Consider the following 14,186-nt stretch of genomic DNA (forward strand, 5'->3'; position numbering starts at 1 on the left):
CATGGGTTAGTTTAGTAAGTATGAATAGTTTTAGTTGTATTGTAAAACATAACAACGTTGCCCGTAGTGATAAACGAGGAATCCATACGAGTAGAAACGCTATGGACAGCTGGACGACGTTTTCACCCGGTCCGCCAGCGCCTGCAGGATTTGGCCCTGCTGGGCCATTTGTTGGCGGTCAGGTGGTCGGCTTCCATCGGCTCAGTTGGTCCGGCTTGGTTGGGCGCCAAATTCTTGACTCTGTCTTCCAGTGGGTTCTCCAGACCACCAAGCCCGTTTCATGTTCTCTACAGTCTCTGGGTTGCGTTTCAGCAAGGGTTTGTCTCTTTCCGACACGCTCGTGCTCTCACTCAAACAACCTCTTTCCACCCGTCTTGCTGCTTATACAGAGTGACAGGTGATTGGATAACAAGGCCCAGGTGGGCCATCCTGCTTCGCTGCAGGCCTGCAGGCCACGCCCTCCGCACATGCCTAGCTAATTAGCGGCTAACGTCCATCCACCGTGTTTTAGCTACTTCTAAATCACTAATCCTGGTCTCTATGGTGACAAATAAAGTACGTTTTTTACAAGTATCATTATCACTGGAGGATGAGGAATAGCTAAACATGCTTCACTACACACCGTAGGAGGATACAATAGCTCACCGCCGTCACAATGTAAACAAACGCCATGGGTGGATCTACACCTGACATCCACTGTAATGATACCAAGTACAAGAGCGTATCTTCTGGATACTTCTATGATTACATCGATATTTTTTTATCCCTTTTAAAAAATTCATATTATGTTTCTAAAGTCAGTAAATACGTCCCTGAACACATGAGGACTTTGAATATGATCCATACCTAAATGTGTGGTATCATCCAAAACTCATGTCAAGTATCAAAGAGAAGAATAAGTGATTATTACATTTGAACAGAAGTGTAGATAGAACATGTTCAAACAGAAAACAACGCGACACCTACCCTTTATGTCCGTATTTCTTAACCATATTATAATTGGTTTATTAGGTATTTTATTTTATTGTATGATCCTGTAACTACCTGTATCGGATCCATACCTAAATGTGTGGTATCATCCAAAACTGTCAAGTATCAAAGAAGAGAAGAATAAGTGATAATTACATTTGAACAGAAGTGTAGATAGAACATGTTCAAACAGAAATCAACGCGACACCTACCCTTTATATCAGTATTTCTTAACCATATTATAATTGGTTTACTTGGTATTATATTTTATTGTATGATCCTGTAACTACTTGGTATCGGATCCATACCTAAATGTGTGGTATCATCCAAAACTCATGTCAAGTATCAAAGAGAAGAATAAGTGATTATTACATTTGAACAGAAGTGTAGATAGAACATGTTCAAACAGAAAACAGTGTGACACCTACCCTTTATATCAGTATTTCTTAACCATATTATAATTGGTTTATTAGGTATTTTATTTTATTGTATGATCCTGTAACTACCTGGTATCGGATCTATACCTAAATGTGTGGTATCGTCAAGTATCAAAGAAGAGAAGAATAAGTGATTATTACATTTTAACACAGGTGTAGATAGAACATGTTCAAACAGAAAACAGCGCGACACCTACCCTTTATATCCGTATTTCTTAACCATATTATAATTGGTTTACTAGGTATTATATTTTATTGTATGATCCTGAAACTACTTGGTATCGGATCCATACCTAAATGTGTGGTATCATCCAAAACTAACGTCAAGTATCAAAGAGAAGAATAAGTGATTATTACATTTTAAAAGAAGTGTAGATAGAACATGTTAAAAGAGAAAATAAGCAGATATTAGCAGTAAATGAACAAGTGGATTAATAATCAATTTTTACAGTTTGTTCTTTATAAAATGATAGGTGTATAAATGACACAATATGTTACTGCGGACTAATTAGGAGTCTGTTTGTTTACTTACTACTAAAAGACAAGTTGTCTAGTATGTTCAACATTTTATTTAAGGACTAAATAACAATAATAAACATATGTTTCATGTACACTAACATTTTGTTGTTACAATAAAGACAATAATGACATTTTTTTTTGTGGTCCCCTTTATTTGGAAAAGTACGGAAATACATTTCGGTACCAAAATATTGCTATGGGGACAAGACTAGTTCGGACACCCTTGTATTAGAGTTATGAAACACCTCACTAGTATCCCTGACTTTAAAGATGTGTGACTCTGCTGAAGATGAAGTGATGAAGAATGAAAAAATATTCCTGGTTTCTCTTCCAGCACGGACGAGTTCAAGTTCGGCTGCACCTCCCTGCGGGTTCCCCCGGAGCTCCTCTACCAGCTCCGTGATGACATCACCGTGTCACCCAATGGCGTCGCCTTCGTCAAGGTATGACCACGCCCCTACGGCTGACTTCCTACTCACTCCTTCACACTGGAAGTTAAAGAAGATTATTCAATTTAGAGCAAAAATGCAGTTTTTTTCATGGTTTTCCTGGGGGTCGCGGGGGCAGCAGCCTAAGCAGGGAAGCCCGGACTTCCTTCTCCCCCGGCCACTTGGTCCAGCTCCTCCCGGGGGATCCTGAGGCGTTCCCAGGCCAGCAGGGAGACATAGTCTTCCCAACGTGTCCTGGGTCTTCCCCTGACCAGATGCCCGCTTATTATAATTTTTTTAATGGATCCATTGTAAGGATATGAGTAGCTGCAGGTGCCAACTGCTCCATATATGTTTGATATCTTGTTTAAGTCCACAAAACTAGCCATTTTGTGGGAGACATACGAAAACTACCGTATTTTCTGTATAATTAAGCCACACCCACTAAATTTTTATGTTTTTTTTTCCCCCATATATTAGCCTCAATGGACTATTAGTCGCAGATATATTTGCAAAATGAATATTTACATATGTAAATGTTTATTTACGTACCTTAATTGTTTCCAAACGGTGCCGGTGACAGGGCAGTAAAACGGCTGATCAGACAAAACAGAAGTCATGGGTCATGGACCCGCCATCTGCGCAAGCTAGCCCTCCGATCAGCTAAACGGACTCAATTTTTACAACACAAAAATAACATAGTCGTACGTTAATAATACTAACACAGACACTGTTAGCATATTACGCAACGCTAACGACGCTACCTTCGTTACGCTACAATAGCACGTTCAAATATGCGTGAAAACAGTCCTACAGACGTCACACATGGGACGTTTTAGTAAGTCTGAATAGTTTTAGTTGTATTGTAAAACATACAAACCCTGCTCGGACTGATGAATGGAGAATCTATACAAGTAGAAACGCTATGGATGGCTGGAAGGCTGAATGGCCCTCTACTTCCTGTTGAAAGCACTCAATGGAAGGACAAATGCTGTAAGCTAACTCATCCAAAAGATGGCGCCATATCACAATGTAAAAACACGTTTTTAGTGTGTATTATGTCCTTTAGCAAAGAAAAATCCATAAATTAGCCGCGGGGTTCAAAGTGTAGGAAAAAAGTCGTTGTAGTTGTACTTTTTTGTCCAGCTTCCATACTCTTATTTTATACACTTTACAAGAAATATATTGACTAGCTTGCTAGCTTTCTGAGACTCTTATTTTGATAGCGCAGGCAGGATGAAGCGCGGCTTTTATCGTGAAGACAGGAACCGTCTTTAGAGTTTTGACGGGAGCTCCGGTTGAAATATAAAGTGTCTCCGGCCTTTCTGTCGGTCGTTTTTTCTTAATAATCATCCGGCAGCAGCCAGCGTCATCTCACAATAATAATAATAATACTAGATTTTATTTGTAAAAGCACTTTACATTGAGCAAACAACCTCCAAGTGCTACAGTGCATTTTAAAAAAAAACACAAAAACAAAACAACGCTAGAACCACAAATAGCTGCCCCCCAACAAGTAAAATAAATAATACAAAAATGAAAACTGAAACACCCTAATAGCTACAACTAGCATACATATATCTAAAAAAAAAAAAAAGACCTTTTTTTAAAAGTATTCACAGTCTGTGGTACCCTCAGGTGGTCAGGGAAGTGAATTATATTTATACAGCGCTTTTCTCAAGTGACTCAAAGCGTTTTTACATAGTGAAACCCAATATCTCAGTTACGTTTAAACCAGTGTGGGTGGCACTGGGAGCAGGTGGGTAAAGTGTCTTGCCCAAGGACACAACGGCCGAACCTGCAACCCTCAAGTTGCTGACACGGCCGCTCTACCAACCGAGCTATACCGGAGTGTTCCACAGACTTAGTGCGGCGGAGGGGAAAGCCCGATCTCCCATAGTTTGGAAGCTTTGTCAAGACAAGACCCTCGGGGTGGCGTGAATGTCAATCAGAGGCGGGTAAAGTAGCTGGAAATTGTACTCAAGTAAGAGTACTGTTACTTTAGAGATGTATTACTCAAGTAAAAGTAAGGAGTAGTCACCCAAATATTTACTTGAGTAAAAGTAAAAAGTATGTTGTGAAAAAACTACTCAAGTACTGATGAGTAACCTGATTACGGCAACTAATAATGCACAAAAACATAAAAAATAGCAATGAGCCAATTCAGAGCCAGGAATATCTCTTAAGCAACTAAAACAATAATATATATTAAATAATAGTACATTAAAATAAAATAAAAATGGCACATTGAGCCACAATAACTTAACAGCACCATAGGCTCAGTAAGCATTCATTGATTTGATTGATTGATTGATTGATTGATACTTGTATTAGTAGATTTCACAGTACAGTACATATTCCGTACAATTGACCACTAAATGGTAACACCCCAATAAGTTTTTCAACGTTTATCAATTACTTAATAAATGACCAAGTCGAGGTGATCTACCTCATATATACATACACACATATCATATATACAATATATATATATATACATACATTTATATATACAGTATATCATTTATATTTATTTATTTTGCCGTTTTTGTTCACATGTTGAAGGTGTTTTAATGAATATACATGCATGTTTAACATATAGATTCCTATCTTTCATGAAGACAAGAATATAAGTTGGTGTATTACCTGATTCTGATGACTTGCATTGATTGGAATCAGACAGAAGTGCTGATAATGTCCACGTTTTCAAATGGAGGAGAAAAAAAGTTCCTCCTTCCTGTCTAATACCACATGAAAGTCGTTGGTTTTTGGCATCTTATTTGTCCAGCTTCTATATTCGTTTTTATACACTTTACAAGAAATACATTGGCGGGAAACTCCGTAGCTTGCTAGCTTTGTTTGCGCTGGCTTTCGGAGACTCTTATTTTGTTAGCGCAGGCGCGACGGAGCGGCGCTTTTATTGTGAAGACAGGAACTGTGCGATCAGTCTTTAGGCTTTTGATTGATTGATTGATTGATTGATTGAAACTTTTATTAGTAGATTGCACAGTACAGTACATATTCCGTACAATTGACCACTAAATGGTAACACCCCAATAAGTTTGTCAACTTGTTTAAGTCGGGTCATGTGACCGCCCGGCTCTGTTTGATTGGTCCAACGTCACCAGTGACTGCATGTGATTGGTGAAACGCAGGCATGATGTTGATGTTTGATGTTTCCCTCTTACACACATGGATGAGGGATGTGTGCCATGGTTATGAGGTTTTTTGTTTTGTTTTTTTTCCCCCTTGGCTTCAGTCTGCACCTCCTCTCCAGGGCCCAGGCAAAGACCGATTTTTTAAATTTTATTTTAATCTTCTATTTGTTTCTCCCCCCCTTTGTTTACCTTTATCTCATCTTTTTTGTAAGGGGGTCTGGAAGCCGGGCAGACCCGTCAGCGATCCTGTTCTGTCTCCCTGTAATGTTTGTCTAAACTTGAATGGGATTGTGCTGAAAATTTTAATTTTCCTGAAGGAACTCTCCTGACGGAATAAATAAAGTACTATCTAATCTAATCTAATCTAAATGGTAACACCCCAATACGTTTTTCAACTTGTATAAAACGGGTCATGTGACCGCCTGGCTCTGTTTGATTGGTCCAACGTCACCAGTGACTGCATGTGATTGGTGAAACGCAGGCATGATGTTGATGTTTGATGTTTCCCTCTTACACACATGGAAGAGGGATGTGTGCCATGGTTATGAGGTTTTTTTTATTTATTTATTTTTTTTTTTTCCCCCCCCTTGGCCTCAGTCTGCACCTCCTCCCCAGGGCAGAAAATTTTATTTTAATCTTCTTTTGATCACCTCCCAGGAGGTGATCAAGGGTGATGGATCAAATGCAGAGATTAATTTCGCCACACCTAGTGTGTGTGTGACTATCATTGTTACTTTAACTTTGTTTAATCGTGACTAATCACAAGTTATTTGATTGCATAAATAAAAAACCACAATATTTGGCTACAAAGGCAATTTGTCACACAGGAAGTTTTTTTTAAAAGGTTTTACTAAACTGCAAGTCATTGATTTGCTCAAAACGTGGTGACAGTGAGTGTAGTAAGAATTAAGTGCACATTTTGAAAGTCTTTGCAGTGATATTGTTACTAATCCATATAGTAAACACACTTACCAGTGCACCATTTAAATATGCATCCTTTCGTTACACAGGTTGTTTACTTACTTACAAACCCCGTTTCCATATGAGTTGGGAAATTGTGTTAGATGTAAATATAAACAGAATACAATGATTTGCTAATAAATTTCAACCCATATTCAGTTGAATATGCTACAAAGACAACATATTTGATGTTCAAACTGATAAACTATTTTTTTTGGGCAAATAATCATCCCCCATCCCATCCCATTTTCTACCGCTTATTCCCTTTCGGGGTCGCGGGGGCGCTGGCGCCTATCTCAGCTACAATCGGGCGGAAGGCGGGGTACACCCTGGACAAGTCGCCACCTCATCGCAGGGCCAACACAGATAGACAGACAACACTCACACTCACATTCACACACTAGGGCCAATTTTTAGTGTTGCCAATCAACCTATCCCCAGGTGCATGTCTTTGGAAGTGGGAGGAAGCCGGAGTACCCGGAGGGAACCCACGCATTCACGGGGAGAACATGCAAACTCCACACAGAAAGATCCCGAGCCTGGATTTGAACCCAGGACTGCAGGAACTTTGTATTGTGAGGCAGACGTACTAACCCCTCTGCCACTGTGAAGCCCGCAAATAATCATTAACTTTAGAATTTCATAGCTGCAACACGTGCCAAAGTAGTTGGGAAAGGGCATGTTCACCACTGTGTTACATCACCTTTTCTTTTAACAACACTCAATAAACGTTTGGGAACTGAGGAAACTAATTGTCGAAGCTTTGAAAGTGGAATTCTTTCCCATTCTTGTTTTATGTAGTTTTGTTTACAAATAATCAGTAACTTTAGGATTTGATGCCAGCAACACGTGACAAAGAAGTTGGGAAAGGTGGCAATAAATACCCCCTTTGTTTACCTTTATCTCATCTTTTTTGTAAGGGGGCGCTGGAAGCCGGGCAGACCCGTCAGCGATCCTGTTCTGTCTCCCTGCAATGTTTGTCTAAACTTGAATGGGATTGTGCTGAAAATTTTTCTTTTCCTGACGGAATAAATAAAGTACTATCTAATCTAATCTAATCTAATGCGTGGATTCTACTTTGAAGCTCTGTCATGAACCAAAACAAACATGAATAGATCGATTAAAAAAAAGTAGCGAGTAGCGAGCTGAATGTAGATAAATGGAGGGGAGTAAAAGTAACGTTTTTTCTCTATAAATATACTCAAGTAAAAGTATGTTGCATAAAAACTACTCGTAAAAGTACGATTTATCCCAAAAGTTACTCAAGTAAATGTAGCGCGTTACTACCCACCTTTGATGTCAATCAAGTGACCAAAGTGGCGTCTTGGTGGAGATTGATGACATCATGTTCTTTATAGTGGACGTACACTTTTGACCAGGACCGTAGCTCGGTTCTCGGCACGTTCCTGCTCCAAGTCAGCAGTAAATATGAAAGGAGTGTCTGGTTTTATGTGGACTTGCAGGCCTCTGTGCGTAAAGGCGTCCTCCCCAGCATGCTGGAAGAAATCCTGCAGACTCGCATCATGGTCAAGCAGTCCATGAGAGCCTACAAGCAGGACAAAGCGCTCACCAAGCTGCTGGACGCCCGTCAGCTGGGACTCAAACTCATCGCCAACGTCACCTTCGGCTACACCGCCGCCAACTACTCGGGGCGCATGCCCAGCGTGGAGGTGAGTCCCGCAAGCAGGAAGTGTGAGGTCCGCGCCTCACGTCTGGATTCTGTCGCTCTCCAGGTGGGGGACAGCATCGTCCACAAAGCCAGGGAGACGCTGGAGAGAGCCATCAAGCTGGTCAACGACACCAAGAAATGGGGAGCGCGGGTCGTGTACGGAGACACCGACAGGTACAGTCCTCTCTTTCCTGTCCTGGCCTTAGGTCGGGAACCTTTTTTACCTGCGAGAGCCGAGAATCCAAATATTTTCAAATGTATTTCCGTAAGAGCCATAGCATTTTTTTTTTTTCAACACTAAACACGTGCATTTTGAAGTAAGACCAACATTACTAGAGTATAATAGGTCTCGTATTCTTTGTAATAACAGATAGATAGATAGTACTTTATTGATTCCTTCAGGAAAATTAAAATTCCAGCAGCAGTGTACAGAGTTGAGATCAATTAAAAAAAAAAAAAAAGTAAATAATTGGGGGTAACGTTGATATTCTGAAGCTAAGTGTGGAGGGGCGTGGCCTGCGGGCCTGCAGCGAAGCGGGGTTTTGCCAGGACCGGCCTCGAAATCAGCGACAGGTGCGTAGACGGCCCACCTGGGCCTGGTTATCCGATCACCCGTCGCTCTGTTATAAGCAGCAGCCGGGAGGAGAGACGGGGTTGGAGCCGGAGCCAGAGCGCGAGCGAGAACGACAGAGAAAAAGACAATCGCTGGAAAGCAACTGGGAGACTTATTGAAAAATAAAAAAAATATCGTAACCCTGAAACAGGCTTTCATGTCGGTGCTCGGTGGTCTGAAGAACCCCCAGGAGGGCAAGCCCTAAAAAAAATAAAATAAAATAAATCATGCAATTTCTTGAACAAGTGCGGTAGAAAAAAGGATCAATCAAATCAATCAATCAATGTTTATTTATATAGCCCCAAATCACAAATGTCTCAAAGGACTGCACAAATCATTACGACTACAACATCCTCGGAAGAACCCACAAAAGGGCAAGGAAAACTCACACCCAGTGGGCAGGGAGAATTCACATCCAGTGGGACGCCAGTGACAATGCTGACTATGAGAAACCTTGGAGAGGACCTCAGATGTGGGCAACCCCCCCCCTCTAGGGGACCGAAAGCAATGGATGTGGAGCGGGTCTAACATGATACTGTGAAAGTTCAATCCGTAGTGGCTCCGACACAGCCGGGAGAGTTCAGTTCAAAGCGGATCCAAGACGGCAGCGAGAGTCCCGTCCACAGGAAACCATCTCAAGCGGAGGCGGATCAGCAGCGTAGAGATGTCCCCAACCGATACACAGGCGAGCGGTCCATCCTGGGTCCCGACTCTGGACAGCCAGTACTTCATCCATGGTCATCGGACCGGACCCCCTCCACAAGGGAGGGTGGGGAACATAGGAGAAAGAAAAGAAGCGGCAGATCAACTGGTCTAAAAAGGAGGTCTATTTAAAGGCTAGAGTCTACAAATGAGTTTTTGACGAGCATTCCTCAACTTTCTCACTCTTTTTTGCCACTTGTGCCAGCTTTTTTTTGAAACATGTTGCAGGCATCAAATTCCAAATGAGCTAATATTTGCGAAAAATACCAAAGTTTCTCAGTGTGAACATGAAATATCTTGTATTTGCAGTCTATTCAATTGAATATAAGTTGAAAAGGATTTGTTGTATACTTTTTTTAATTTACCTTTTACACAAGGTGACAACTTCAATGCTTTTGGGTTTTGTGGTGGTGGTTTGGTGTCATTCTAAACCGTATAATCGGCCATGGTCCATGTGCACATACTCGTAATGGTCGGAGGAGAGACGAATAATAACATGAGATGGACAAAGTGATTAAAAAACCATTAAAAGCAAAACAAATATGATTACATTTTTAGTCATATTTTTTTTATAACAGATTAATTTTGGTAGGTTTTGAGTCATACCAAAGACGATAAAAACGGGATATTCTGAAGCTAACTGCGGAGGGGCGTGGCCTGCGGGCCTGCAGCGAAGCGGGGTTTTGCCAGGACCGGCCTCGAAATCAGCGACAGGTGCGTAGACGGCCCACCTGGGCCTGGTTATCCGATCACCCGTCGCTCTGTTATAAGCAGCAGCCGGGAGGAGACACAGGGGTTGGAGCCGGAGCCAGAGCGCGAGCGAGAACGACAGAGAAAAAGACAATCGCTGGAAAGCAACTGGGAGACTTATTGAAAAATAAAAAAAATATCGTAACCCTGAAACAGGCTTTCATGTCGGTGCTCGGTGGTCTGAAGAACCCCCAGGAGGGCAAGCCCTAAAAAAAATAAGTGCGGTAGAAAAAAGGATGGATGGATTCAAATGCATGAGCATGTTTAATATTTTGAACGTTATTTTTAACACTTTGATTACAACTGGAATTAGTCTTTACTTATCGTGTTAAGCAGTGTTAGCTCAGATTTATCCGAGAGCCAGATGCAGTCGTCAAAAAAGCAAAACAAATACGATAACATTTTTAATCATATTTCTTTTATAACAGATTAATTTTGGTAAGTTTGGAGTTCAATTGCGGCTGAGTCATACCAAAGACGATAAAAACGGGAGCCATTACCTCCCTGCATGGCACTCAGCATCAAGGCTTGGAATTGGGGGTTAAATCACCCCAAAAAAATTTCCGGGCGTGGCCACCGCTGCTGCTCACTGCTCCCCTCACCTCCCAGGGGGGTGAACAAGGGTGATGGGTCAAATGCAGAGAATAATTTCCCCACACCTAGTATGTGTGTGACTATCATTGCTACTTTAACTTTGTTTAATCGTGACTAATCACAAGTTATTTGATTGCATAAATAAAAAAACACAATATTTGGCTACAAAGGCAATTTGTCACACAGGAAGTTTTTTTTTAAAAGGTTTTACTAAACTGCAAGTCATTGATTTGCTCAAAACGTGGTGACAGTGAGTGTAGTAAGAATTAAGTGCACATTTTGAAAGTCTTTGCAGTGATATTGTTACTAATCCATATAGTAAACACACTTACCAGTGCACCATTTAAATCTGCATCCTTTAGTTACACCGGTTGTTTACTTACTTACAAACCCCGTTTCCATATGAGTTGGGAAATTGTGTTAGATGTAAATATAAACAGAATACAATGATTTGTAAATACATTTCAACCCATATTCAGTTGAATATGCTACAAAGACAACATATTTGATGTTCAAACTGATAAACATTTTTTTGGGGGCAAATAATCATTAACTTTAGAATTTCATGGCTGCAACACGTGCCAAAGTAGTTGGGAAAGGGCATGTTCACCACTGTGTTACATCACCTTTTCTTTTCACAACACTCAATAAACGTTTGGGAACTGAGGAAACTAATTGTCGAAGCTTTGAAAGTGGAATTCTTTCCCATTCTTGTTTTATGCAGTTTTGTTTACAAATAATCATTAACTTTAGGATTTGATGCCAGCAACACGTGACAAAGAAGTTGGGAAAGGTGGCAATAAATACAGATACGCTCATCAAACACTTATTTGGAGCATCCCACAGGTGTGCAGGCTAATTGGGAACAGGTGGGTGCCATGATTGGGTATAAAAGCAGCTTCCGTGAAATTCTCAGTAATTCACAAACAAAGATGGGGCGAGGGTCACCACTTTGTAAGCAAATTCCTTTTTTTTTTTTTTTTTCTTCTTCATGAAAAAGGGAGGTTTTTGTGGTTGGTGCACTAATTGTAAGTGTATATTGTGTTTTTTATGTTGATTTAATTAAAAATTTTTTAAAAAAATCCCCCAAAAATTTGATTTTGATTTTGGTTGGGGACCACGGCGTTACATTACACAGCTGCTCCTAAGGGGAGGTGGTCATAAACAGCTGTTGCACTCAGTCATAAACAATTTTCTGATTACATTACACAGCTGCTCCTAAGGGGAGGTGGTCATAAACAGCTGTTGCACTCAGTCATAAACAATTTTCTGATTACATTACACAGCTGCTCCTAAGGGGAGGTGGTCATAAACAGCTTTTGCACTCAGTCATAAACCATTTTCTGATTACATTACACAGCTGCTCCTAAGGGGAGGTGGTCATAAACAGCTGTTGCACTCAGTCATAAACAATTTTCTGATTACATTACACAGCTGCTCCTAAGGGGAGGTGGTCATAAACAGCTGTTGCACTCAGTCATAAACTATTTTCTGATTACATTACACAGCTGATCCTAAGGGGAGGTGGTCATAAACAGCTGTTGCACTCAGTCATAAACAATGTTCTGATTACATTACACAGCTGCTCCTAAGGGGAGGTGGTCATAAACAGCTGTTGCACTCAGTCATAAATAATTTTCTGATTACATTACACAGCTGCTCCTAAGGGGAGGTGGTCATAAACAGCTGTTGCACTCAGTCATAAACTATTTTCTGATTACATTACACAGCTGATCCTAAGGGGAGGTGGTCATAAACAGCTGTTGCACTCAGTCATAAATAATTTTCTGATTACATTACACAGCTGATCCTAAGGGGAGGTGGTCATAAACAGCTGTTGCACTCAGTCATAAATAATTTTCTGATTACATTACACAGCTGCTCCTAAGGGGAGGTGGTCATAAACAGCTGTTGCACTCAGTCATAAACTATTTTCTGATTACATTACACAGCTGATCCTAAGGGGAGGTGGTCATAAACAGCTGTTGCACTCAGTCATAAACAATGTTCTGATTACATTACACAGCTGCTCCTAAGGGGAGGTGGTCATAAACAGCTGTTGCACTCAGTCATAAACTATTTTCTGATTACATTACACAGCTGCTCCTAAGGGGAGGTGGTCATAAACAGCTGTTGCACTCAGTCATAAACTATTTTCTGATTACATTACACAGCTGCTCCTAAGGGGAGGTGGTCATAAACAGCTGTTGCACTCAGTCATAAACTATTTTCTGATTACATTACACAGCTGCTCCTAAGGGGAGGTGGTCATAAACAGCTGTTGCACTCCGTCATAAACAATTTTCTGATTACATTACACAGCTGCTCCTAAGGGGAGGTGGTCATAAACAGCTGTTGCACTCAGTCATAAACCATTTTCTGATTACATTACACAGCTGCTCCTAAGGGGAGGTGGTCATAAACAGCTGTTGCACTCAATCATAAACAATTTTCTGATTACATTACACAGCTGCTCCTAAGGGGAGGTGGTCATAAACAGCTGTTGCACTCAGTCATAAACAATTTTCTGCTTACATTACACAGGTCCGAACTGAAATCATGCGAACACAAAGTTGTGCGATCGCTTATATACAATTATTCTGACACTTTGTGTTTTGCAGCATGTTTGTGTTGTTGAAAGGCGCCACCAAAGAACAAGCCTTCAAAATTGGTCAGGAAATGGCTGAGGCCGTGACTGCAACCAACCCGAAACCTGTCAAGCTCAAATTTGAGAAGGTATGTCGTCACGGACACACAATACACATTTAATGTGTGCAGCGCTATTGTGTACTACAGGTACACACACCTGCATACATACACTACTACAGGTACACACACCCGCATACATACACTACTACAGGTACACACACCTGCATACATACACTACTACAGGTACACACACCTGCATACATACACTACTACAGGTACACACACCTGCATACATACACTACTACAGGTACACACACCTGCATACATACACTACTACAGGTACACACACCTGCATACATACACTACTACAGGTACACACACTTGAATACATACACTACTACAGGTACACACACCTGCATACATACACTACTACAGGTACACACACTTGAATACATACACGACTACAGGTACACACACCTGCATACATACACTACTACAGGTACACACACCTGCATACATACACTACTACAGGTACACACACCCGCATACATACACTACTACAGGTACACACACCTGCATACATACACAGCTACAGGTACACACACCTGCATACATACACTACTACAGGTACACACACCTGCATACATACACTACTACAGGTACACACACCTGCATACATACACTACTACAGGTACACACACCTGCATACATACACTACTACAGGTACACACACCTGCA

General features: G+C 41.0%; 1 protein-coding gene across 1 annotated transcript in view; it reads left to right on the forward strand.

The window, feature by feature from the left end:
- The window catches only part of LOC133548684 (DNA polymerase zeta catalytic subunit-like), a 134,215-nt gene extending 120,632 nt beyond the window's left edge, over positions 1 to 13,583 (forward strand). Inside the window, exons 22-25 of the mRNA XM_061893655.1 lie at positions 2,260 to 2,368; positions 7,935 to 8,141; positions 8,205 to 8,314; positions 13,421 to 13,583. Coding sequence (XP_061749639.1) covers positions 2,260 to 2,368; positions 7,935 to 8,141; positions 8,205 to 8,314; positions 13,421 to 13,568 — 574 coding nt within the window. The 3' untranslated portion in view covers positions 13,569 to 13,583. The remainder of the gene's footprint in view (positions 1 to 2,259; positions 2,369 to 7,934; positions 8,142 to 8,204; positions 8,315 to 13,420) is intronic.
- Positions 13,584 to 14,186: the final 603 nt, after the last annotated feature.

This window comes from Nerophis ophidion, linkage group LG03, assembly GCF_033978795.1.
Source record: "Nerophis ophidion isolate RoL-2023_Sa linkage group LG03, RoL_Noph_v1.0, whole genome shotgun sequence".
Lineage (NCBI taxonomy): Eukaryota > Metazoa > Chordata > Actinopteri > Syngnathiformes > Syngnathidae > Nerophis > Nerophis ophidion.